Consider the following 26,186-nt stretch of genomic DNA (forward strand, 5'->3'; position numbering starts at 1 on the left):
TTTCATGGCCAACAATAGCATCGCCTAATATTGAAGAACTAACCAACAGTGTCTTTGAAGCTGAACATAACCCAACAGCTATTTCTGCATGTCTTCATGTTAACACATTGCTAAGGCAGAAATATGGAATTTTCCAGTGATTACGCAGCCTGTCACAATCTAGTCATGCTTCCAGCAGGCACCACTACAAACATGGAGCTATACTGGGTGACACTTCCCAGGCTCAGCTCTCTTCACCTTAAACAATTAAGTGGGTGATTTGAAATAGGTGATTAATCACCCTACATTGCCTTTTGCAATTAGGGAAAAGTTATGTCTTGAAGGTGTTTCAAGGTCTTAGGTGGACCGAGTAGTTATCTGAAGGCTCTCTTTCTCCACTGACTATGCATGAATCAGAAATTAACTGGAGTCTTAAATCTTTGCTTAGACTAAATGTACCACATTTCGCTGGATAAATCCAGGCACTGGAGACTGCAGTAGGGCTTATGTATGTGAATACAGTGCTCAGAACTGGCTCAGTAGCTGGAACCTAGTGAAAATATTCTGATCTGTTCACTGGAGATATTTAGACAAGGAAGCTCATCACATTTCAACACATACTCGCAGAAGGCTTAAAAGCAGCAATGTAGGTCACAGATACCTTAATGGGTGTAAGGAAGAGGAAACAAAGGTTTGTGGTTTGAACAAAGTACTGATGAACATCATTAAAATATTTTTGCCAATAATTACAGTAATCAAAGAAAAACAACTTTTCCACAGAGACAATTACAATGTTTTTATTTAGCAAATGTACTGGAAGAATTGTTTTTCTGTAAAGACATACAGATATGGCCCAATTCCATAGAGCTTCCATTCTCTCAAATAGCTATGATTTTTTGAAATCAGTTTAATGAACAGAAGGGGATATACGTGGAGACGTCAAACTTATTTTTGTCATAAACCACATGATTCCATTTACCACTAATCCCCAAATAATTGACCTGGGGCCACCAAGAGCTTGCAGAACCCTTGCTGGTGCTTTATAGAGAACAGGCTTTCACACAATTTTAACTGTCCTCTGTTTCTAGCCATGCGAACAGAAAAAAAGACATTAAATACTTCCTTAATACCTCTTTTTCCATACTGGCAGTCGCTGAGGTTACCACAGGATCGCTTTGGTTTTTTGTTTGTATTTTTACAATTGCATAAGGAAGGGCAGTGATCTAGAACATTATTTCCCTACTAAGATGTGCTTTAAACTATAGAAAACTTTTGTGAAACCTTGCCTTGTAAAATTGAGAACAGACCCTACAGCATTCATCCTTCTACAGTCTACACTTGACTGAAAGATAAGGGGGTTTTTTTCCTGAGAATTGTGTTCCTTTATACTTTGAGTTAGCCCCATATTTGCCTTCTGCTACCGCCTACTAGGTGCTGTGCCTCTCATGCGGCAAGTACCAACATGATTTCCATTTCCACTGTGCCAGACTGTAAAGCATGGAAGAGATGACATGATGTAAGGGTCTGCAATAATTATACAGAAGTGTCCCATATTGAAGCATTCTTTGGTTTGGCAGAGAGAAATGAAGTCTACTGCTAAGATCTGCTTTGCATACTTGTGTTTGAATGTCTTTTTCTTAAGAGAATGTCCAGAGACATCCATAGCAGCCTGAAATGAAAACTCACTAAATGCAAACCCAGTTCTGTAGAAAAGAGAAAGCCCTTAGAAACAAATCTATTAAGAGGGCTCTTCTCACCAAAAAATTAATTACAACTTTACATTACTGAACTCTGATGAACAAAGCATAACATTCCCTCAGATGTGAGGCCCAACTCAAAACACAAAGGAGGAGTACTTATTAAGTACTTAGTTTTCTGAGATATTCATTGCTTGCCCTATTCTTCCATCCCTTCTGGTCTGAAAACAATCTTTCCCCAGCTGTTTTTGGAATGTTTCAGAAAAAAGAAGAAAAACTTTGGCCCTATTAGGGTTAATGCTTTTGCATAGACGTATATGACCATAAACTGGTCGACTAGTAGAGGTCGTCTGCTAACATTGTGACTGAGAACAGGAAGAATACAGCCACAATAATATACAGCTGTCTACTAAAAGTATTGCATACAGACATCTTTGGCCATGCAGTCTTTTGGCCTTCTGAAAATATGTGAGCTGCATTGCTAACATGACAAAAAAAATAGCAATGTTGAGAATTAGAAAGAGGCGGGTATAAGAAGCTGAGATTGATGGGGCACTACTTCGAGCAGTCGTCACCATCTGTGCCAGCCCTGATCGGCCTTTGATTGACACCCCAGTTTTGTGCTTCACATAAGTGATATCTGCAAAATCCAGAAGATCTTTCATTTCCTCGTCTTCATCTACAGGCAACTCTTTTTGTGCTTGAGTCTGTGCCTTTTGTCGCACTTTTCTTTCATTCACCTCAATTTGTGCAAAAATGTCAGGAACGGCATCGACAAATTTGTAGCCTTTGGCTACCTTTCTGTTTTTCTTTGCTCTGCCGTGCTGCTGCTGCTGCCTCTGTGAGATTGCAAATATCCTGTCAATGGCCTCCTCTGTCTGTCTCTTATCTGAAAACCTCAGCAGGCGCTCAGCAGTCTTCCTAAAGCTGGCTGTGTTGCGTACACGAGACAAGATCTGCTTCTCGAGCTGCTGGAAAACAGGCTTAAAATGCTGCAGGTTCCTCTCCACAATCCCTACATAGTCCTTCACTTCTGGCACTGCAGAGCTCCTGATGGCAGAGGCTCGGTCAAAGACAATTTTCTGGCGGTCTGCAATAACCTGTGCAAAGGCAGAGTGGGACCCATCCTCAATGAGCCACAGGTACACCGCGTAGGCGTGCTCACTGGTGGTAACAAAAACATCCAGCTGCGGAGAATCTCCACGGACGGTGAAGCTCTGCACGTCAACTGAGGGCCCAATGAAAAGGTAAATGGCCCTAGTGATGGGGTGCCTCAAGAGGGTCGTTACATTCACGTAGTTCGTTCCATTATACGGGTAGCCCCGGGGATACATCCTTGAGGCAATGGTAGCTTTCTCGCTATGGCCAGTGTCGTCCATCCAGTACATCTTATATATCCCATCACGGTGCCTAATAAAGGCCCCATGGACATCATCAACAACCGTTTCTTCAAAAGGCACATCCACATTGTGGAAGAAACTGGTCGCTGCCTCTAGGGGACTGTCATCTTCTAGATGGATTTGGTCCACTAGCAAGAGAAGCTGGGGATGGAGAAGTATGAGGTTTCTTTGCAATTTTCTCAGCTTCAGTTTAGGATTGTATGCACCCACTCCTTCTCCCCTGATAAAAACCACCCCGCTTCTCTCCATGGCGGCAACCACTCGTCCCTGACAGTCACCAGCCAAGTCATGTTTATATTTAAGCCACTTTGAGGAACAGTCTTCTGTAATCTGCCCTTCCCATGGGGAGAAGCAGCTCTTGGACACGGCAGGGGAAAACATCAACACATTATTAAAAAAAGTATATTTTGGCCCATACAGAGCTTCTGTTATGAAAGGTACACCGTTAGGAGCAAAAGTAAAGGAGTTCTGGTCCGGGTGTTCGTGGCCAGCATTAAAGTTCCTCCACCCCTTGATCCACTCTTTGTACTTGTTCTTATGAACAATATCATATATTGCACGTCCTCCCAGCTTTCCTGACTTGAAGGAAAGGAAAGGCCTGTTGATTTCAGCTGGCAAAGCACTTCCATAGGTTACTACTCCCCAGTCCTCAAAATAATGCAGCTTAGGAACCCCGTAGTCTGGAGGAGGTACAGAGCGCAAACTTGCATCATACCTGCCAAAAAGATGAGGAAAATGGGTTTAAAAATCACTTGACTGATTCCATTATCAGCACCTGCACAAAACTCAAAAACCAATTCATTATTTACGTCAAGGAGCAAGCTAACAATATAAAGCCCACATGTATGCTTCCTGAGTGAACTAATCATATAGTTGTAGTGATATTTATCATACTAATGGCTATACAAATTTGTTGTGTGCTTTTTACAGAATAATAGCTGAAAGCATCTGCTCCACATTTAAAACAAGCAATCCTTCCACAGTCCAAAAATAAGGTACCACTAGTTTCAAACTAGCCACATTTTGTCTTATATCATACAGCTACTGCATCCCAATGAAGAGGAAGTCAGGCAAAAACACCAGGAGGCCTGCAGGGATGAACAAGGAGCTCCTGGACAAACTCAGACACAAAAAGGAAGCCTACAGAGGGTGGAAGCAAGGACAGGTAGCCTGGGAGGAATACAGAGAAATTGTCCAAGCAGCCAGGGATCAGGTGAGAAAAGCTAAACCCCTGATAGAATTAAATCTGGCCAGGGACATCAAGGACAACAAGAAAAGCTTCTATAGGTACATCAGTGATAAAAGGAAGACTAGGGAAAATGCAGGCCCTCTCCGGAAAGAAATGGGAGACCTGGTTACCTGGGACATGGAGGCTGTGGTACTCAATGGATTTTTGCCTCAGTCTTCACCAGCAAGTGCTGCAGCCACACTGCCCAAGTCGCAGAAGGCAAAGGCAGGGACCAGGAGAATGAAGAACCACCCACCATAGGAGAAGATCAGGTTCAAGACCATCTAAGGAACCTGAAAGTGCACTGGAACAGGTTGCCCAGAGAGGTTGTGGATGCCCCATCCCTGGCAGTGTTCAAGGCCAGGTTGGATGGGGCTTTGGGCAACCTGGTCTACTGGAAGGTGTCCCTGCCTTTTCTAAGCATGACTTCCAAATTAGTGTGCAAAAACAACTAATAGTAGCCTTACTGCCTACATTACTTTAGCTTTTAAAAGAAAGCTTATATTATTATTTACAGCTTTTAAAAGAAAACTATGCTTTAAATATTCACCTAATTAATTATTAAAGAACACAGTGGGATTAAAACCCATTAGAATAGACCAAATAAACCAATGAATACATGCAGGCAAATTTTCAGTCCTTTTGGAACTGCTTGAAACTGTAGCAACACATACTGTGCATCTATGCCAAGCGAAGTTCTGAGCCTAATGACTCTCTGGGTCACACATGGCCAGCCTGATCTCTGCTTCTACAGTACAAATCTAAAGCTAATGAATTATCACTAATAGCAAACAGCTGTCAGGTTCCCTTTGAGCCCACTCATTCCCTTTCATACCAGAGAAATTCAGTGTGGAGAGTGCACCACCTCTGCCCTTTGGATGGTGTCCCCGGGCCCTCCACCACTCGGTTCCTTCTGATCTGCTCTGCCAACCAGTTCCCGCTGCCGTTGCGCATGACAAACTTGTCAAGAAACACCAGCTGGCTCTCTGGCCCGTAGAACCAGTTATAGTTGGAATCTGCGATGGCCACAGTTCTCTGAAACCCTTGGGAAAAAGTCAAAAGGAATGTGAGAAAGAACAAATAAATGTACAAAGATGCGTTTGTAGAGCGTGAAGGTGAAGCCAAGCAGTACAAACAGATACAAACAGAAACAGCCCTTTCAGATGTTTATAGACCCACTTGTAAATGAGCCATAAACAGGTTACACAGGAGCTGTTTCCTTCTGCTGTAGGTAACTTGAATACTCACCTTTCTTCTTTGGCTATGGGCTACAGACAAAGTACTACAAAAAATGTAAGAAGCAATGTCCCATCCACTTCCTCTCCTCGCTCAAATCTGGCAAAGGTAACTTTCTTTTCACAGCTTTCACTTTCCCTATGTCAAATCCAACCTCTCTAAAGCAAGAAAACAGAGGTTCCCACAAGGAAAAGAAAAAGTCAGCTTCACCCTGAAACACTAGCATGAGTTCACTTTGCTCTTAGGAACCTCTCCCTGGTAGATGCCCGAGGTCTCACATGGAGTCAGCGCAATTCCTTACATGCCTACGCTGGCAAGCCAAAGCTGCGCTCAGCGCCCCTTACATACATGGCTAGATCTGGCGTTCTTATAGCCAATAAAGTTATCGCTGTCTTTTCAACCATGAATTTGAACAATATAAGTTCCTAATGAAGTGTCCCTGCAAATAAGCAACAGAAATCCATCACTGAAAACTTGCAAGGCTGCCTGAAACGTAATCTCTTCTGAAAGCTAGAAGGGGTTAGCAGTATTTATTAACTTACAACTGGTTTTGTGTTTGTACATCTCCATCTTTCAGTCACAACTAGGACTTCAAATCAGAGATGCTAAAACACACTGTGAGAGACCAGAGAGTCTGCAAAAGACTCAGCAAAAGAAAAGAAATACTAAAAAGTCTGCAAAATTGATCCATTAGTGACATCAGATATTTCTGTTTAATGCCCACATTGAAAAAAAAAAGTTCATGTACCCCTGCACAGAGAAACCTATCATTTGAGTCAATTACATTTTCCATATGAAAAATATTTTAATAAAAATGGTATAAAAATCTATTTCAATGTTTTGTGGAAAACTGGTGATCATGTAAAACTTACCTATACTTTGTTGTTACTTTTACCCTGGCTTTATCATTTTCTATTCCTTTCACCTAGTATTTTAGTGTGATGATTTTTGGCAAAGGAAAAAAATCAATAAGAATCTCGAAGAATATTATTTTTCGAATGGAAAACCCTAGAAACAGGTCTGTTTCAAACTCTGAAAACCAGAAATCAAATTCTGAACCATTGCTTTTTCTGCCAAGTGATGTTCCTATCTGGAACTGGTTTTAAAAGCCAGAGTTTAATAAATAATGATCTTTAATAAGCAGTGATAAACAAGGATGTCACTGTTTTGATGGATGATGAAGGTAAAATCCAAGGAAAAGGTTATTTAAAAAAACCCCAAGTCCGATGTTATTTAAAAATGGCCTACTTCAAGTATGAAATTTACTGCTGCTTCAAGAATTAGAAGATTCATCTTCATTCACTCAGATGACCTACCTGGCAGGACAGTCCTGTACATAAATGCAAAGTGCTGCTTGAGCCAGGGGTGGCTGAAGTGATTGATATCGAAGTGCCTTTGGACAAGAAACATGTACTGAAACAGCGACCTGGTCGTGTAGCTGCCATAGGCCACCCCTTCGTAGAGGGAGCCGTCTGTGACCTCCTGCAGCAGGACTACTGACTTCTCCATGATTGCCAACACTTGCTTGGTCCACAAGTAAGCTTCCTGAAGGTAGCCTGAAAGAAAAAGGTGTTGGCAAATCTGATTACACCACCATAGATCATGGATTATGTCATCTCTACTCCCACAGGGGGATCCTTTACAGCAAGGAATCTGCAATCCAGAGCTCTAAAATACAACCTAGCGCTGCAGCATCCCTGTAGTTCTAGGGTAAAAAATAAACCACTGTATTTAAACACAGCAAAGCAAGGTCACATGAGCAGGGAAAATCTTTCAAACACCTTTTGCTAATACTGTGGGATTATGCTTTCCATCTTAAGAGGAAAATTTCCTTAATGCGTTCAGGACATGCAAAAAGGGAAGAGCCACACCAAGACTATTTATTGTATTTCAAATTAAAGCCTTATGAAAACAGGCTGATGGTCCCCACTAGAGGGCTCCAATAATGCAAATATTCTAATCGGTCATTTTTCACTGGCAGGATCACCAGCATGGTAAAGAGATCCTCAGAGTTTAAAAATACAAAGAAGCTTACATTTGAGCTTCAGTTAACTGATATTCTACTAATACATGCTCTATTTTAAGACATGCTCCATTCTACTTATTTTTCATTTTATTGTATAACCTAAAGAGCTATCCAAATAGAAGTTATTTTGGAAAAGTTTTGCAAGGTTAATTCCAAATGCAGATTCCTCAGTTCCAGAATAAAATTAATCTTCCAACCAGGTTAAGTTGCAGCCTCCACATATACAAGCCCTAAACAGTTACATTTCTTCTGAAGACTTTCAGAGACCTTACTATTTTGGTCTGCTCTACACAAATCAAGAGCTGGAAAGAGGTTGCGAGAAGACCTTGTCAGGGCTTGTCTGCCTTCACTAAGGAACAAACACACACACGAGAGCCTCAGCACTGCATTTATGTATTGCAGAAGTCAGCACGTGGATCCCAGCAGAGGAATCCACTTATTTTCTTTTGGATTCACTGGCAAGAGAGGTAGGATTAAACAGAGACCAACCGCCTTGCACTTCTATTTGACAACTTTGTGTCTACCAAACTCAAAGTGTCTGGACACAGATTTAATCAGACTTATTTCCATCATAGAGCAGAACTCAGCTGGCATATGTTACACCCCATTACATGGTGAAGCGGTGCCTGCTGAACGAAATGCAGGTGCCAGGCTAAGGCAGTATGAGCTACATCCAAACCCGCTACTAAGACTGTTTCATTTCATTGCCACAATTACAGTATTTATGCTCAGCAGAGTGATGAGCAATTCAGACATCCTACTAGTCAAGGCTGCCAAATCCTGCTCAGTTATCAGATAAAAAATTGCAATGTCTAAGTTAAACAGACAACCTGAATCTAACATGGTATTTTTATCTGCTGGCTGAAAAGTTAACTACGATGGGGAAGGGCTGAGCAACAGGGGCAGGTGGCACTACTTACTTCCACTTACTTTACTCACAGCTATCTTGACACTATTTCATTACTCTGATGGAGTCAGCAGCACAGCAGTCTGTCTGAATAAAATCCCAAATGCTCCCACCCTTGTTTTCCCTCGTGACATCACAGCCACAATAGCTAGCTTTTGACTACTGTACTAGTGAGAATGGTATTTTCCATGGTTCAGCACAGTGCATTTATCATTGCAATGCATGTATGTTCTGTTTATTTAGCGTATATCTATGCTATAACCCTATACCTGTAGTATATTAAAAGAATGATAATACATTAGAATGAAAGAAGTAAGACACTCAACACCTTCTCAAGCTACACAACAAACCAGAACAAATCTCACCTAAAATTAGCAGTATCTATACCAAGGTAGGCCTTACTCAAGTTTCTTTTTTGAGTATCTGAGTGTTTACTTTAACTACAAAGACTTATGTGTGTGCCTAGAATTTATTTCAATTAGTTTCATTTTTCAGTCCTATGACAATGTTTACATGTTTTTAAGCTGGCTATTTAGTCTGTGCGTGCTTCAATAGCTGAATTGTGTTTAAAATTATTAGTTGGAATTTAAACCTTTTGGGAGCAATCTCTACACTAGGATACACTATTTGCAATTGCTATGCATCTGATACAGGAAGAATAGTATGTTTTCCCCCTTTCTCCCTTCCTTTTTTTTTGTCATTCAGAAAAAGTCTTTCATGTTGGAATGACAATTTTTTAAAAAAACCCTTTTTTTTTTTTTAATTTTAGACCAGCAGAAAAACTTCATTTAAATTGTCATTTTTTAAAAATAAAGTTGCTCTATATTGAAAACAACTGAATTTTCATTTAGAAATATACAGTCTGTTTTGACCTACTTTTGTTTGAAATATCATCACTATTTTCAAATTGCTCAAGTGTTGCTGAATTTGCTTCTCCTCCGCCCCCCAAAAACCCCACCAACCTTTGGTGGAAGAAATATTGCCCAACTTTATTTGTGATGTTACCACTGTTTGGCACAAAGCATACTTATGGTCTATACTCTAATGAAAAGCAGAGTCATCTTGCAAACTGCCAGCTTTCTGCAACAACGGAGGCTTGGGGAAGGATGGAATTATGAGGAATTTAGCAAAACCCACTGAATAAACATGATCTGAGTCTTCAATTTGTGGAAGGCAAGATAGGAGGAAAGGGAATAACTTCCACACATACTCTTGCTGCTTTTCAGCGTATGCACATCAGTGAATGTGCTTGTTGAGACAAACACTTCACAAAAAGATGATCCCCCCAAACACAGTTAGGTGCCACAGTTTTTCGTCACACTTCTTTGGGCATCTAAAAGCTCCAATGACGGGCAGATGTGCCTTTGCTTGGCAGGGCTCTACAGCTTGGCAATGCCATCAGCATCCAAAAACTAGATTTTCTTTGACTTGCAGCAAGTAAGTAATTCCATTGGGCATCGTGTTTTCAAAATACACCTAGTACATATTAAATAATCACTTGATAAAATACTGACGCATTCTTATAAAAGCAGGAGCTGGCTCCATGACTTCCACCTCTCAGCCGAAGTACCACTGGGGTTTAAAGTCAGGATTTCTAATCTGCTCTCTCCCTCTGACTCCGTGACTTGCATTCTCGTTTATGCTGTGTATCACTTAGACAGGAGGAGAGGGACAGCCCCCAGGCAGAGCAGCCAAAAGTAAGCAGTGAGGCTATTCACCTGGGAACTGGGAAGAACGGGTTTAAGTCCCCGAAGCAAAGGAGGAGATGACACCTGGCACAGACACCTCTTGGATGAAGGTTTTGGGGTGCAAGGGCTTAGTTCAGAGGGAAAAAGGTAAAGCCCTGCTCATCTCCATAGAAAAGGATGCTGGAAAGAAAGGTCCTGAGCTGTGGCCTTTGGGTGGATAAAGTTATACCTTTGCAGCTCTCTCAGGGAGACAGGGCAGAAGTCTTGGATGAAATTCCAGGTTAACCTCTTATCTAGCTCCCAGCTCAGAGTGTGGGGTGTTTCTGACTGCTGACCTTCTCAGTGCGTTGTGTAAGGAGAGCAAGGACATCGCTCTTTACTGATCATCTACCCTGAAAGACCCGGTCTGTAAATCTGGACTGGACAGACTATACACAAGGTGATTTTTGATTCTTACAAACAGTGAGGTAAGAATTTCAGAATCACTTAGATAACTGAATTTATATACACAAGTATATATGCATATATATTATACCTTGTACATCTGCCTACAGACTTTTGTTCTATTCAGCAAATCAAACTTTTCTAAGCAGCAAAGAGCAAACCCAACGCTGCTGTACTCTCAGAAGCATTTCTATCAGTTCCTGAACTTTGCTGCATAAATGGCTGATTGAGTTGATACACTTCAGAAAAATGTTCCTGTGTTTTAGCACATACCTTGATTCATCAGAACCAGGCTTCCAGCCAGCAGGGCCACACAGTTGGTAGGCTGGTGGTTGTGGAGGTACTGGAAGCCCCATCCACGTCTGTATGATGTTTCGTACATATATCCCGAGGCATTGGCAATTACCTCAAGAAATCTCTCTTGCTGAGTCTTGCTAAGATAGCTGTACAAGAAGTCATACGCGGTGGCAAAACCAACTAAGGAGTGAGCAAGAGGGACCTCATCCCATGGAGCATCCTTCACTAGCCTGTCAATAAAGAAAGGTGCCAATTAATTGAGTTTCACCTACTTATTTTTCTCCATTACCGTACTGTGAGGTGTGTATGACAATGTCTCTGAAGTTAGGCAATTCCATGTTGAATTTTAACACAGTAGTAAGCTACTTACCACGTCTCTGAGACCATTTTTTTCTTTCCTAAGTACAGATGTTAACCTTAAAAGTTCATTAATTTTCTGAGAAAGATTAAGTTGTTAAATATTAAAACAGTGCTTGCAATATTCTGGGTTTTGCTAGGAGAAACAGATATGCAGAATATTGGTTGTACAGAAACAGAATCTATTTATCTGAAGCAATATTCACATCATTTTTGTGAGAAAGGAATATACTCCATAGTTTATACTCCTCCAAAAATCTGTAACAACCCTTTTCTTTTCCAAAGGAGCCAAATGTTGATAAATTCCTGAATGGTGGCTATGGGACTGAAGTTGTCTTTAAAGCAAGTATAATAAAATAACTCCCTATGCTGTTTCTTCATTTCCCAAATGCATTCAAGGGTAGAAGTAGAGATGATGAAATTTACTTTCGTGACTACAGTTCAAATTAACATACTTATTAGCATTAAACCCCCCAGTGTTTAACATAAAACAGAGGTAAAATTATGCCACTACTCAAAATTATTTTCTAGGAACTACCTGCTTGTATCCAATAATCACATTGAACTTAGCAAAATAGTAAATTTGTACCAAGAAAATTCATAATAGAGGTGGAGGTAGTGTAGAACAAATATTTCTCTTAAATCAAGCATACATTGTGTAGCAAAGACTTTAGTTTTGCGGTGCTGACAGTACTTTCAGGCCACAGTTCTACAGAAAAGGAAATGTGAAGGAATACATACTGAAAAAAAAAAAAATCTTTGATAAACTGAGCAATCATTAGTTGCTTTCATGGTTGTTCTCTTCTTTCACTATCTGCACAATATATTTTTTATTACAGAAGTAAATTTTAAACTGTTAAGATGACAGTGTCCTGCTGCAATCATGGAAATGGTGTTGTGCTCCTGAAGACATGCACCTTCCAGCTTCAACTGTTCATGAATCTATAAATATGATTTCATCTTAACTTGTGTAAGCAGTAGTGTGAACAAACAAATGAGAAAAAAATACCAAAAGAGCAAAGCTTTTTAAAAAATCTTCATTCTGCTATAGGAGCATTTATTTGCATTCAAAATGCATGAATGAACCATGTAGAAATTATGATCATCACCCTAGGGCACTGCAGCTATGGTAAAACACAACACGTACAAGTGAGAAAAATGACCCTTAATTTTTATTTCAGTATACCTAACATCATTGGAAGAACTCAGATGAACTTGGCACATTCATACCTGTATGTAAGGAAAGCCTCTGTAGGCTTTTTGATTAACGGAATTTCCAACAGTTTTAAGTGTTTGCCTTCTCTCAGCTTCAATCCCATCTGCTGAGTGAAGTTATACATTCATTTTTCCTTTTTTTTTTTAAATGAAATGTTTATCTCACAGATTTAAAATTAAATACATGAATGCATTCAGCATTTAGCAGCAGGATTTGACCTTTTTTTTAAAACCAGAGTTTTCATTGGACTAGATTATTTTGTTTGCGCAATTTTGTTTCTTGGTTAACAGATAGGCATTGACAGAAAACGGTTGTGAACAATACGAAGACAGTCAGCTCTAAGTGTGGTAACAAATAACTATCAAAGCATCAGGGAAAAAAGTTCTAGAAATTTACTACTAATCTTCTCCACATCCTCATGCTATTCTCTGTGCTCAATGTCAGGAACATTTCTCTGTCTTTTTTTCCTGGTTCAAACTCTAAATATATCAGTGAAGACTTCCAGCCAGGTATAGTAAAATTTTTTACTTATGTTTTCACTTAATTATTGTGCAAAAAATTATTGACCTGTATGCCAAAACATTTACATGCTTTTCCTTGACGCTTGTTCTTTCTGTATTTCCAGACAAACTGGAAGAAAACGTAGCTGAACTGGGCAAGAAACTCTTCTGACTCTCCAGATTTATTTATACTGTGTCACTGAGGCACAAAAATTGAAAATCCAAGTTAACTGCTTATTTGTCAATCTCAATTAATTCTCTGCATCTCTATTTCTCCTTTTTTATCTTTCCTTATCATTGAAAAAGCTTTTAAAATGTTGTTAGTCCTAGACGTAAAAGTAAAGTTGCATTCTATACTGGTTACTTTCAACACTCTGGCACCATGATTGCTGTCAGAAATCCTTTGACACATGAATATACCTTTGACCAACTATATCATGAATCCTAATTTCCAAAGTATTTTTAGTTTTGCTTTTCACTAAACATTTGCACATTCAGAAATCACAGTTCAAATGGGTAGAGGAAATATCACTTTAAAGGCCTCTGCCTGGAACAATTACAAAGTGATTGAGGCTAAGCTATACTTTAGGGGGGAAGAAAAGAACAATGAAAGATTTTGAGTTAACTTAAAAGTTGAATTCAAAGTTCAGTATCCTTATAACAACATACAAATTGCTAATTAGAATGTGCTTAAAGCTATTTAATGATCTTTACCTAACTAAACCTTAAATGGGATTTGACAGCGGAACTGATTTATTGTAACTTTCGTTGTTAAGATGTATGCTAACTTTATGTTTGGTTTCGAATGCAATACTGCATCAAATTCTATAGTATAAGAGCGTATATTAGTCTCTGTGGCACCACTTCTGATAAGACAAAAAGCACACTTCTACATGGGAAGTGCTAAATCGATCAGTTATAACTACATTTAGGTTGTTGATTTCTTCAGAAAAAAACTCCAAACCCTTCAGTGTAAAAAACCTTATGTTAGGCATCCTAAGCCTACATACTGGCATAGTTACTCACCTCAGGTTAGACAAAGTAATTTTGCCATAATTTCCCTCAAAATTGCAATTCTGTATAATAAGTCTTGTATAGAATTTAACAAAGATGCACATAAGTAATAGAGAAAATTAAAGATGGATGATTTAAAGACCCTTATTTCTAAACATACAAAACCACAGTCAACATCTGTTCTTAAAATGAAGCTCTCCTGAAGTAATAACTCTTTAGCTGATATAAATCAGTGCACCTCCATTAACTGAATTTCAATGGAACGAAGCAATGTACACCAAACAATGTGGAACATGATTCACAAGAAGAATGGTCAAGTAGCAAGCATTAAATGCTTTTTGTATCTAAATTACGCTCTCATTTTTCAAATGGATCTCCAGTGTCAGATTTGGTAAACAGGCGGGCTGATAAACTGTGGGAAAGCACGGTACCATAGGCCTGCACTGAACATATTATATGAAAAAAGAGTTTTCAGGGCTATCTATTAACTACTCTGCTCTGAAATAAGAAAGAAAAGTTGTGTGTATTTATACAAATAAAGATAGGTAAAAACATGTCAATGCTTTGCACTGGAAAACAGCTATTTTCTAAGCCTCTCAGGAGTAAAACTTAACATCAGATAGTATGAACCTCAGCTTAGCAATTAACTGTGTGTGAAGACAGCAAGTAACCTTTACCTGAATGCTTTATTAGACTCTTTAGTCTTTTAAAGGTATCAGTTATTACAAAAAAAGAATCCAAAGTAAATAAAAATATCCATGGTGGATTCTTTAGTACAGAGCAACTACTTAGTCGCAAACAAAAGCACTTTCAGCAAAGGCAACCATTCCAAAAATTCTAAAACATATTTTGAAATAACAGCTAAACCATAAATCTATCCCTACAGACAGTACCAAAAAAAAAAAATTGTTTTTTACACTTATATACCTATACCTGTGTTTGGAAGAGGTACCTATCTGGAAACTTGAGAAGGTTTATAAAAGAGCAAAAAGTGCTGAACGAGTTTGCTGCCTAATGATCAAACTCCATAAACATCCAAAGCTATATGCATCGTTCTGCACAAAGAACTGCTGTCTGGACAAACTCTGTGAATGGCACAGGACAAATACATGCCTGGGGTGTTCTTTTAAGTTCTCATCTGTGTCATATAAACTATTTTTGTTACTTGATTTTAAACATTTAGAGTTTGATACAAATCCTCCATGAAGCAACTGGAGAAATAAAGAGATCCTGGATAAGGCTGGTATTATGGATAAGCGGTATGGTTTTCCTACATGTGTTGAGAATTTTAGCACGGTGCAAGGCTGTTAGTTATCTGGTTTAGATTTGCCACCTTATACAATGAACAATGATTCTGGAGAGGGGGTTCGGACCCAGTTCTTCAGTCACCAATTTATGATGTCAAGAACCATCACCACGCGTGCACCGCATTATCCAAGGCTAAGAGTGTACTTACCACCTTCACTAAACGTGATTCCATGCTCTAAATAAGTATACCAATTGTATACAGTTTTGGATGGGAAGTAAAAACCAGTATCAACAGCAACAAAAACAACAAGAAAAACTGTGGTAAAATTACTACATTATCTCCATTTCTTGGCAACATTCCTAATGCTACTAATGTCTCTTCTCTCAGAAGAAATGGTTTTCTGTATTTTTCCCTCATTTCTCTCTACTAATAACTACTTCCTCACTGAAACCAGAAGTATTAGCATTTCTCTAAGAAATACAAGCCAAGAGGGAAAAACCACTGTCTGCCCAGTTCAAGGCAGGGTTTAAATCAAACTTTCCTGCTTAAGTGAGTTCCCTGATCACAGCCTGTGGGATGTTTAGAACTGCCTTTCCTTCACTTTGTATCCAGACAAATAGAAGTAAATTGGAAAATAACACTCTCTAACTTGAGAAATAGAATACCCTTCCAGGCGGTATAAGGTCTGATTTCTAGCCTCTATGTCAATAAGTAATATGGCATCACTGCATGCAAAATGAAGCATTAAGCACATCCTGACACATATATTACACAAGTAATCCACATCCTTCAGTTTGATGCTCCAAACTTTCCCATGACAAACTACTTACTGCAGAATAACTCTCGGAGGTTGAGGGCAGATTAAGCCTCAATGACAGAAGGAAGCATGCCAGCACTCCCTCCTCAGTACTGAACCTCTCATTCTCACTAGGTGGATGCAAAGGAAATGAGTCAAGGCTCTTTTCTAAAGGCTTACAGGTGAAAATTAATTCAAGGACAGCCGTCTAGTGCCTTTCGATGCAATCTGTCTTAGACATGGTAGCTAGCTAAGGGCATGGTTGAGTTTAATGCACATTAAATGTCAAGTGTGGATGCAAATGTGGCATATAATGAGGCCAACTGACCTCTTGATCCTTCAGTCGATTGCATCATTGTACAGTCTTCCCAATGCCAATGGCAATGTCCTGGCACTCCGCTGACCCTTGCTATTGTTCTGACCCACTTCTGGGGGAAGGAGATACAGCTTTAGACTTCCCATCAGGCAAAGGAGAGAAATACTCTTCTGTGGCCAGAGGGAGTATACATACCAAGAGGGAGTATACCTACCAAGGGGAATGAGACCACCAACACGTATTTTATAAACTAGACTCAATTGTCAGTATTTTTCTTACAAAGCCTCCAAACCAAAATATTTTCTTGTGCTCAAATTGAATATTTTCTTCACTAATGGAACAATATCTTCCAATTTTTATTTTGCAAAGAAAAAAGAAAAATCCTTGAAAAAACCTGTTTCATCCAAAACAACCTCTCAGCTTTCACCCTTGCCACGTTTTTCTGGTTGGCTGCCAAAACAAAAACTCTATTATCTGCACAATCTAAGTGCTTGGTCAGTTGCAACAACAAAAATGTTAAGAATAAAAAACATCCTTGAAAAACTGATGATCTGTATTTCCAGTGTCTAAGGTAAAACATGACAAGTTTGTCCCTATCTCTTTACCAGTTGTATTTCAGCAGCAGCCACTCTGACATGTTCGTGTTCATTACAGCTCAGTTCACAGGGAGACAGGCAAAGGAGTGGTTAAATGTAAAACAGCTACATTCATATCAATATGGAAAAAAAAGGCAACATATAGACAACATTCTTCAGAAGTTTTAAGAGCTTACTATAAAAGTAGAGTTGCACTGCTTAGGTGCTGAGAAGGCAACTAAAACTTTACTCCTTTGGAAACCTTCATCTACTTTCGATCCTCCTTCTCTCTGTTTCCCCATAGGTCTATAATCATCATTCTGCTGTTTCTAAAGCTTCTTTCAGGTCCTCTTCTCTCGTTTTTGGCTTTGATCACAAGAGAGTCCTTTTCACACTGGGCTCGCTCTTAGTATCAATCACAATCCTTCTGTGTTGACATATTAATAAACAAGAACTGAGTCTGTTTTAGTAGTTCCCAGTGCCATACTAAGCAGACACAGAAATTTACTTATGTTATTATTTCAACAGATTACCTCCAGCTCTTGTTGTAGTAAATTTTTTATACCAGGCATGCCACAAATTGAGCTCCCTGTAGCTACCACAGAACTTCAGCACCAATTTTTCTCCTAGACAACCTATCAATTAAAAAAGAAGGTATAAAAGAAACTCTTCAAAATCCAGATAGCCATTTAATTTCACAGTCATGCACAATTTCTATTTTTAAATGCTACATATGAAAAAGAGAAAAACAGCATGAGGGTTTGACATTTCACTTACTAACATAATATATATTCCAGATACCAAATTCATCCTGCTACCCTTCCTTTTCTTTTTCTTTCTGCCTGTAGAAGACTATCTCAGCATCCCCCAAGCTTCTTTTATACTAACTTCTGTGCCACAGTCTTATAAAACGCTCCCATGTTTTCTTTGAATGTGACTGCTGGTTGATTATTGGGAGTCAAACAGATGGTCTAAATTTGTGGTGTCAGCACAGAGACTTGCTTTATTTCAACTTGGCACATATGAATTTATTTTAGTTATACATTTATCTACACATTTCATTATTTATATTTATGTATTTTTACTTTATAAACCATATTGTTCAACACCGAGCACTATCTGGATACTAACAGCAACAGTCCTACAGCATGCTCTAATACTTTTAATAAACAGAGACTAACAGAAGGCTGTAGGTTTGCAGGTTAATATGAAATAGCAGAAAGGTCACAGATCTGTTATGCTGAAGCCTCCCGTTAGCTTCTCCTTACTCACTGCTATTTCCTTGGAATGTTCACACGTGCTTGACAGCAATTATCTCCCCGATGAAACCCACAGAGCCAGGCTTACTGTCAAATCCCACACCTTACTGCACATTGGTAACATACTTGTCTTTAAAAACAGTGCATCGACTATGTGCCAAAAAAAAAAAAAAAAAAAAAAAAAAAAGGTAGTATAGAAATCTTGTCTGGCAACTGCAAATGGGGAAGCCTTTTCTGCTTTTAAGGGCACAGAATTTGTGAACTTCTAAGGCATTTTTTTATAAGGCAGGCTTACTAAAGAAGAGGGTTTTTCACTGCTTTGTCCAAAACACAGAATCTGACTGGACTCTTATTTCTGCATGATGTGTGACTCCGATTACATCACTCCGCTCAGTGCGGGAACAGGCTGAGGCGGCATATGGAAAGAATCACGAGTACAGATCTCCTTGGCCAAAAACGCGCTTCTGGTGGGGAGTGCTCTAGAGGCCAGTCAGAGATAAAAATGCCAGAAAACTCATCTTTATCCTCTTTCTCTGCAAAATAAGATAATATGACTTAAATATAAGGACAAACTTTCTGTAAGATTCTAGGCAGCATCTAGATATCAAATCCCAGGAAAACCAAGTGAGTTATTTAACACCAGCTTTTAATTTTTACAGGCAAAACCATTAAAGTTCATCTATTTTTATTGAAATATTAATGCACTACACTTCCCTGCTCTTGCTAGTCTCCAAAACATTGTCCATTCCCATATTATTTTGGGTGATTGTTATAGTTAGCTATTAGCCATTGCCCCTTTGTTTATTTTAAAATGTAAACCTACTCCAGGATGTAGCAATTACGGATGCTCTGTTACGAGCAGCATGCTTATCAACATTGGTTGTTATGACAAACGGCTCAAGCTCCATCAGCCTACATGAACAGGAACTCAATTAAGGGGGTACTTTATTATGTGATATAAAATGACTATTGTAATAGATGAGAAAAGTGCTTAATTACAGCCCCTTCCATGCATGTATCAATTATCGGTAGACTTTCTCATAATTGTATCCTGAGATATTGAACCACACTTGGACTATTGAGGATTCTTGCTAATGTAAACATGAAATTTAAAATGTCAGTCTCCTTAATCTCCTGTCATTCTGGGACAAATAACCAGTGACATTTTAAACCATATTTATTTTACCCAACTACTGCACACACTACCAAAATACACTGTTTTCTGGTAAGGCTTGAATTTTATTTAATATCGCCACAAAAATTAGAGGAAACTCATCCAACTGGAATTTTTTTTTTAAATTCTAGAGCTATTTTAGAGTCAATGCCATGTCAGAAGTCAAAAGAAATCCAGATTATACTATTGAAAGAATCGAGCTGCCAACAAGGAATCTATATGACCGCCAGGTTTAACTTTCCAACACGCGTTGATGAATCTGACAGTGACAAAAAGATGCTTTTCAGGCAATTCACGTGGCAGTCTATGCACCTACGTTATAGAGCAAGTCTAGGGAGAGAGAAGTTCTTTTGATTTACTTATCTTACTGATACCTTTCTGGACAAGCCCTCTTTACTGACAACATACGGACTTTTTGCAGATTAGTCTCCTAACATTCAAGGCTCCAAACTTGGGCATCGTCAAAACTGCTCCTTCTTTCCACCCTCGTGATCAGAACACGTGTGCCCTCAAATTATTTAATAAGGATAACATTCATAATATATCACCCAGAATGATATTTTCCCCAAAGTCTGAGGGAAACTAAACATCCCTAAATAGACTGGACAGCTTTTTTTTTTTTTTTTAAATTCCATTACTGTGACATTGCCAGAACCGTTCACATACAGTCTTACACAGTGTTTTAGATGCCAAAACATCTAAATTCTTACTAGTAGTGCTCAGGCCACAACTTTCCGATTTGCCATGTTTGTTCTCCTGGTCTTACTCTAAGTGGAGAATTGTGTACAGTAACATGTTTTCTGGTACTTTTTAGTTGAGTTTCTTAGAAAAAACCAGATTTATGCAATCTGCCTGTCTGCTCCTTCAGCTTCTGAACCTGCTGACCTATTTGAGCAAAGCCAGACAGAGTAGTACATGCCTCAGAGATCTTACATTACTACAGTTTCCTGAAAACCACTGTTGGACAAGAGAGAGGGATCTATATTACTGCCATCACTGATGGTACTATAGTGTGAATTCTATGTTGACAGTATTCAGCCATAAGTCTTCAGGGGAAATGCAAAAACGGAAACCAGATCCATGTTTCTGTCACAGCATTTGAAAAGCTGGCCAGTTGGTCGTTATACAAAGGGCAGCTTACCCCATCCCTGTTGCCTATGTTTCTGATCTCCTCCCCTACTAAGTGCATTGCACCTGCTTCTTTTGCAAAGCAGAGAACCTTGACTAAACCTTGATGTTTGCTGAATGACGTATCTACATCAGAAGGGAAAGATGGGAAAAGCATGGCTTCTCTTTCATCGAGGTAATGCAAGATACTTGCTTGAGAAAAACAGTAGTTTGGGGGAGGTAAATATCATCAAAGTCAAGTGGAAATAGGATATCTGCTCAGTTCTGATGGGTATCTGGTCAGCTGGGACAAAGGAGAGCATTGTGGCAAGGGACAGAGGAACCACAATTAATCTAGGGCAGGAATTGCAGGACACAAGGAACTGAGATGAGGTTATTGAGACAGTGAGTGAGACATAGGAAACTGAGAAGGAAGACACAATTAAGTTCCACTACTCAAAATATTGCTTGCTCCTCTTTCTTATTCCATTAAAACAGATGGCCATGTAACTATGTGTTCACACTACCCAAATCAAGTTAAGAAAGAGTGTGAACAATGAAACTAGGGAGGAAGGTGTTGACTTTGGAGCAGTCCGTAGGTCCTGTTGGAGATAGTTACATGTCCTTGGATGTCCTCTCTTCTGTGACATGTAAGCAACTTAAGCCCAGTGTGTCCCTTCTCTCTCCTACCACTTCTTTTGTTCTAGTTCTGTATTTCTGTGGCATTCACCACTTTAATACTTGGTATAGGGGAACCCCAACACTGTAGTGACTTTTAAATCATGCTCACCAGGAGCAAATGGATCCCAAGTTATGCTAGCCCAAATCCAGCATAATTGCAATGACCGTCCATGGATGGATACCATTTATAGGACACTACTAGTTGGTCTCAATGCAAAGAAGGTAAGGAACAGTAGCAGTCTGAGCAATGAATACTGCTTGAACAGCTAATGGTTCTTCCTGTGCTGACTTGAAACCTGACTCAGACGTCTGCTGAGCTGCTTCCACCACGGAGCTGTAGGACAGCAGCTGCGGCAGAGGGAGCAGTGCCCCATCGCAGCTCCAGCTCGCTGCCCTGGCCAGAAGCCACTGTCCTGGCAAAGCCCATGTCTCCGTCCTCCTCTCAGTGGCAGCAACCCTGGGCCACAGTCTGGAAGGTGTACTGAGCGGCAGCTGGTGCAGGGGGCAGGGGAAAGGGGTCTGCTAGTAGGTATGAAAAAGGAAGATGAGGAGAAGGAGAGAGACCTGGGGGTCCCAGTTGCTGGACTTGCTCGTACAGTGAGAACATCAACTTCTGTCCCCACAGAAAGAGTGAGGCACAGCGAGGACAGAGTAACTTGTGGATGACAACTCACATCCAGGTGAGGTTAATCCAGGAGGCGGTCATCAAAATGCCAGTTACTCAGGCAGTTCCAGCCAAGTAATCAGATGGACAACAATCTTTATCATGTCCTAGTATGTCTTAAGGGGAGGCCCAAGAACCGTACAGCCAAGAGGAGCTGTAAGTCTGAACTGAAGCTCAGACACATGTTAGAGCAGACTGCAGAAATTCAAGAGTGTCATTTTTACCTGTACCTAATTATACCTTTTTCTGAATTCTTCCTAAGGAAGAATTACCTAAAAGATATGTACAAGTCTGGAAAAAAAGAGAATAAAAAATAGCACTTCTAGCACTTCTTGACACAAATCAGATGGGAAACCCTGCCTTCTGATTGGGAGTGGGTTTGGATTTTTTTTTTTTTTTTTTTAACTTTACAGCAATTAGGATGGTAGACAAAGGGTCATGCTCCTTCTTTCAGCATTAATTTGCAACAGGGTAAGTCCAGTGAAGGTGAGAATCTGCATGTCACTGCTGGTCCAGATGAGGGTAAATGCATTCAGCAAGTTAGTCACTGTTACAGTGAATGTTAGAACAACTGAAATAATTTAAGCAATTTACTCATACACTCATTCCTCCAACTGCAAGCAGTTTATACAGTAAGAACAACTTAAAAAAAAAAAGACAAAAATCTACCAACTAGGCTGAGCTGCCATCCTCTCCATGTAATCCTTGGCCATGTTGATAGCCTCGATGTTTTCAGGGTAGAGCACACAGAACATCGCCAGGGCCCCAAGGTTGTTGCCGTAAATTTCATTCCACCGAGCGCTGAACTCCTTCGGGTCCCAGGGAGGAAGGTACTCCAGGGGATTCGACAGCATCGTTTGCACCGCCTCAATCAGACGAGCTGCAATGTGCTGGTGCGTGGTGGTGGCCTGGAGACGCAGAACCTCCACGTCCCCTTTGGAGAAGTAGAGCATGGGGTAGCTGTCATAGTTGGCGTTGACAAAAGGAACCATCGCGTCTGGGTCCTCCCTGGCGCCGCAGGCAAAGGCGAAGCAAACCGCGTGTATGAAAAACACACTTGGGGCTCCCCGTGTGTGAGTCCTCATTGTGGCATCAGATCTCCAAGTCTCACTGGCAGCCAAACCATCTTTGAAATATCCTATGGCAGATGGACGTGAAAGAGAGAGAGAAAATGAATCCGTGAGACACTAAAATGCAGGATGCTCTCTAGGAAATACGATTCCATCCAGACTTAAAGAACCCCACGTATCATCCAGGTGGCTTTCAAATCATTTCTATATGAATACTTGAGACAAAATACCTGCTGAGCAATTCATCCTAAAGAAAAAACTGTACGCTTTGAAGAGACACCCTCCCTCCCACGTCTTTCCCTCTAGTAGCTGATACGAGGCGAAGGAACACACTGCCAGCTCTTGTACTTGAGATTTCATATAATTGCAGTGGTGCCTAATATGAGGCAGTGCTGACTGTACTGGCAAGCGGAGAAGGGCGGGAGGGGAGGAGGATGGGGGAGAGCCGGGGAGCTTGTGCTGGCGGCAGCCAAGCCTGCGTGCTGCCTTGGCTGATATTAGCAGCTGGAGAGGGAAGGATGAAGAATGCTGGAGGTTTGCGCCGGGGTCATTTTATACTGCGCTTGAGGCCTCCGGTTCTGACACGTCCTCGTTTTCAAAGAAAAAAAAGAAAAAAGAAAAAGAAAGAAAAAAGAGAGAGAGAAAACGGCAGAGCCTTAGAAAAACAGCTGAAATACCTTGCCTTTGGGGCATTTAGGGATTTTGCATTTATTATTATTATTATTAGGGGCTCTCCATTTTGCATGTGGAGATTTACTGCCAGCTACCAAGAAGGTGGAACATTGAATTAAAGTGCGTATTTTCCAACGTACATGACTTCTTAAAATGTGCTCAAATGGCAAATCTATGCAGAGGTTAAATGCAAGTATTTAAACATAGTGAGTTACTTCATAAAAATCACCAACTATCTATTCTCAGATAAAACATGGCCAGGATCCCCCTGAGGAAAGCCGGCAAATTCCTAGAATTCTTCTGAGGGGAAAGGTTACAGAAAGCAGACCCAAGAGAGACAGTTTTATGTAAATAATGAACAGTAGTTTTCAATTATTAAAAGAAATAGACAGAAGGAAAGAAAGCCTAAACACAAATATGAAATGTTTTTTTCCATGGAAAACCTGTTGCATAGGATTCAGTCATAAAACTTGTAAGAAGCCGAAGTACAAAGCAACCTTTTATTTCTCCCCACAGCTCCCTACCTATAGATGCCAAAATTTTCTAACAGAAACTTAGGCTGCTAAAACCTTATTTAGAGACCCACATCCTGATTCAACAATGTCATTAATATGTGCATAGACAATGAGACAACCTTGACAGGCTGGGTCCCTCCATGACTACTGGGTACACGGACCCTCTAGGTGCTTGTGTTCAGCTCCTAAAATTAATTTGGGAGCAAGCATCTTTGGCCAAGAAGTACATCTTTTCTTGTGCATTCCTGCCTAGGGTAAAAATAATACCGCACCCTGTAACTGCCTACATTTATATATTACAGTGCGTAACATAATTGCTTTAACAGAGCATAATGGAAGATGACATTTTCATAGTATTTTAATGCATTTTGCAAGTAAGTTTTGCCCTTTTTTGGATGTAAACCAATCATTACAGGACACATTACGCAGATCACAGGGTGGTTTATTTGGTAATACTTTTACTATATGTACAGAGTCTCTCACCACATACACACATACAAAGAAACATGCACCGTAGTTTATCCAAACATACTCAAGTCTACTCGTATTCTCATCTATAAATAAGGAAACCATACAACAGTAAATTTTGAAAGGAAGGAGGTAAAAACCAGCCAAACCAGTACATTATGTTTGAAACATGATGTCATTTTTTTTTAACTGTTGAAAAGAACTGCTTTTTCATATTTGAAAAAAACCACCATAGGTTTTTTTAAAGCCTCTATGATCCTTTAGAACTGGGGGCAGAGGAAAGAACCTAAAAAAAAAATCTGAAAAAAAGCAAAACACACCTGTATCTTATTCTGTGATGATCATACATTGGAAGAAGTTTCCTGGCTTACGCAATCAGAAAAAAATCCCAGCTAGCAGTGAGGACTTCATGCATTCTTTTCCTTGGTTTGATTTCTGTAAGTGCTTCTGCACATCAATAAGAATTAAGCACATACATATATTTAGGGATGGTTTTAAGAGTTCCCTAAATTAGGGTCTTTCTGACCAGAGATTAGGAAACATACAGTAAGTTTTCCCGGAACTCCTTCTTTGTAAATCTGGACACACATTTCCCAGCATTTCACCATCATCAACCACCTCCAGCGTTGTCTAAAATTCATAGCCCATATTTTAAGAATTCAATAACCCTCCTCATTTTCTCCCCTCATGCATGTGTGCATTTAATAGAGAAGGTAAACCCTTTGGTTTTTTACCTTGCACATGAGAAGCAACCACCATACCACATTGTTCAGACTAACAGTGTAACTGGAAAACCGATCATAGTTTTTTTCATGGGTATATTCATAGGCAGCATATTCAGAGTCAAGATCTGGAAGAAAGGCAATAGGCAGTGACAAAAGCAGGACTACAAAGTCATTTATTCTTGGTTAAATCACACCAAGACCCTTCCTGTGATATGAAGACAATAACCCATGGCAGCCACGATTCAGTGGGGCCGGTGAGCCCTGCCCAGTAACTTTGCAGGGCTCAGCCTGGTGTGACTGGTGGATGGGAGGAGGCAGCTAGAAAGCAGTCCACCTTCCTTTCCACGTAAACCTCTGTGGATGCACCAGCCACAACCACGTGGAGACCATCGCCCATGGAGACCCCAGGATGGCACGGCTGTGGCTCAAACTGCGCTACAGAGAGCGAGGAGAGAGGCAGACGTTCCACGTTTTCTCATCTGTGATGTCCTCAAAAGCAGGGCCAGCAAAAGTAATAACGAAAACAATCGCAAAGCTCCAAACAGAATAAACCTGTGGATTTGCAATAAAAACTATCACCCAGGTAGTGAGGATATACAAACTGGCTGGTGCTGGATACGGCCATGACGAACCGCCCCTGCAGGGATTTCAAACCGCCTTCAGCCACGCACACCACCAAGCACTTCATTGCCGAGGACCAGACCTGGGCACACACTTCGTTGCCTTGCCGACTCGTCCCGGTAACTCTGCAGGGCTAGTGGGTGTGATCGCCATTCCTCATCACAGTAGCTGTTTAGAAACTACACTGATTGGTAAGATATATATGAAACCACTTCAAAAATTATCAGGTGGTTGCAAAAGAACCAAAGCACCTTCTGAAGGAGAATGTGACCAAACCCAGTAACATTTAGGGACTATTTAGAATT

General features: G+C 40.1%; 1 protein-coding gene across 6 annotated transcripts in view; it reads right to left on the minus strand.

Annotated features, from left to right (window-relative positions):
* Nucleotides 1-749: 749 nt before the first annotated feature.
* The window catches only part of DSE (dermatan sulfate epimerase), a 35,684-nt gene continuing 10,247 nt past the window's right edge, over nucleotides 750-26,186 (minus strand). For 3 of the 6 annotated variants that reach the window (XM_069805029.1, XM_069805030.1, XM_069805031.1), the window contains exons 2-6: nucleotides 22,480-22,948; nucleotides 10,879-11,132; nucleotides 6,857-7,096; nucleotides 5,140-5,347; nucleotides 750-3,791 (exon numbers count right to left, since the gene is read on the minus strand). In XM_069805029.1, coding sequence (XP_069661130.1) covers nucleotides 2,030-3,791; nucleotides 5,140-5,347; nucleotides 6,857-7,096; nucleotides 10,879-11,132; nucleotides 22,480-22,895 — 2,880 coding nt within the window. In that variant the 5' untranslated portion in view covers nucleotides 22,896-22,948 and the 3' untranslated portion in view covers nucleotides 750-2,029. Of the gene's footprint in view, nucleotides 3,792-5,139; nucleotides 5,348-6,856; nucleotides 7,097-10,878; nucleotides 11,133-22,479; nucleotides 22,949-23,110; nucleotides 23,248-26,186 lie in introns of those variants that run through there. The other 3 variants (XM_069805028.1, XM_069805032.1, XM_009913850.2) reach the window with 3 other exon arrangements.

Source organism: Haliaeetus albicilla, chromosome 17, assembly GCF_947461875.1.
Source record: "Haliaeetus albicilla chromosome 17, bHalAlb1.1, whole genome shotgun sequence".
Classification (NCBI taxonomy): Eukaryota; Metazoa; Chordata; class Aves; order Accipitriformes; family Accipitridae; genus Haliaeetus; species Haliaeetus albicilla.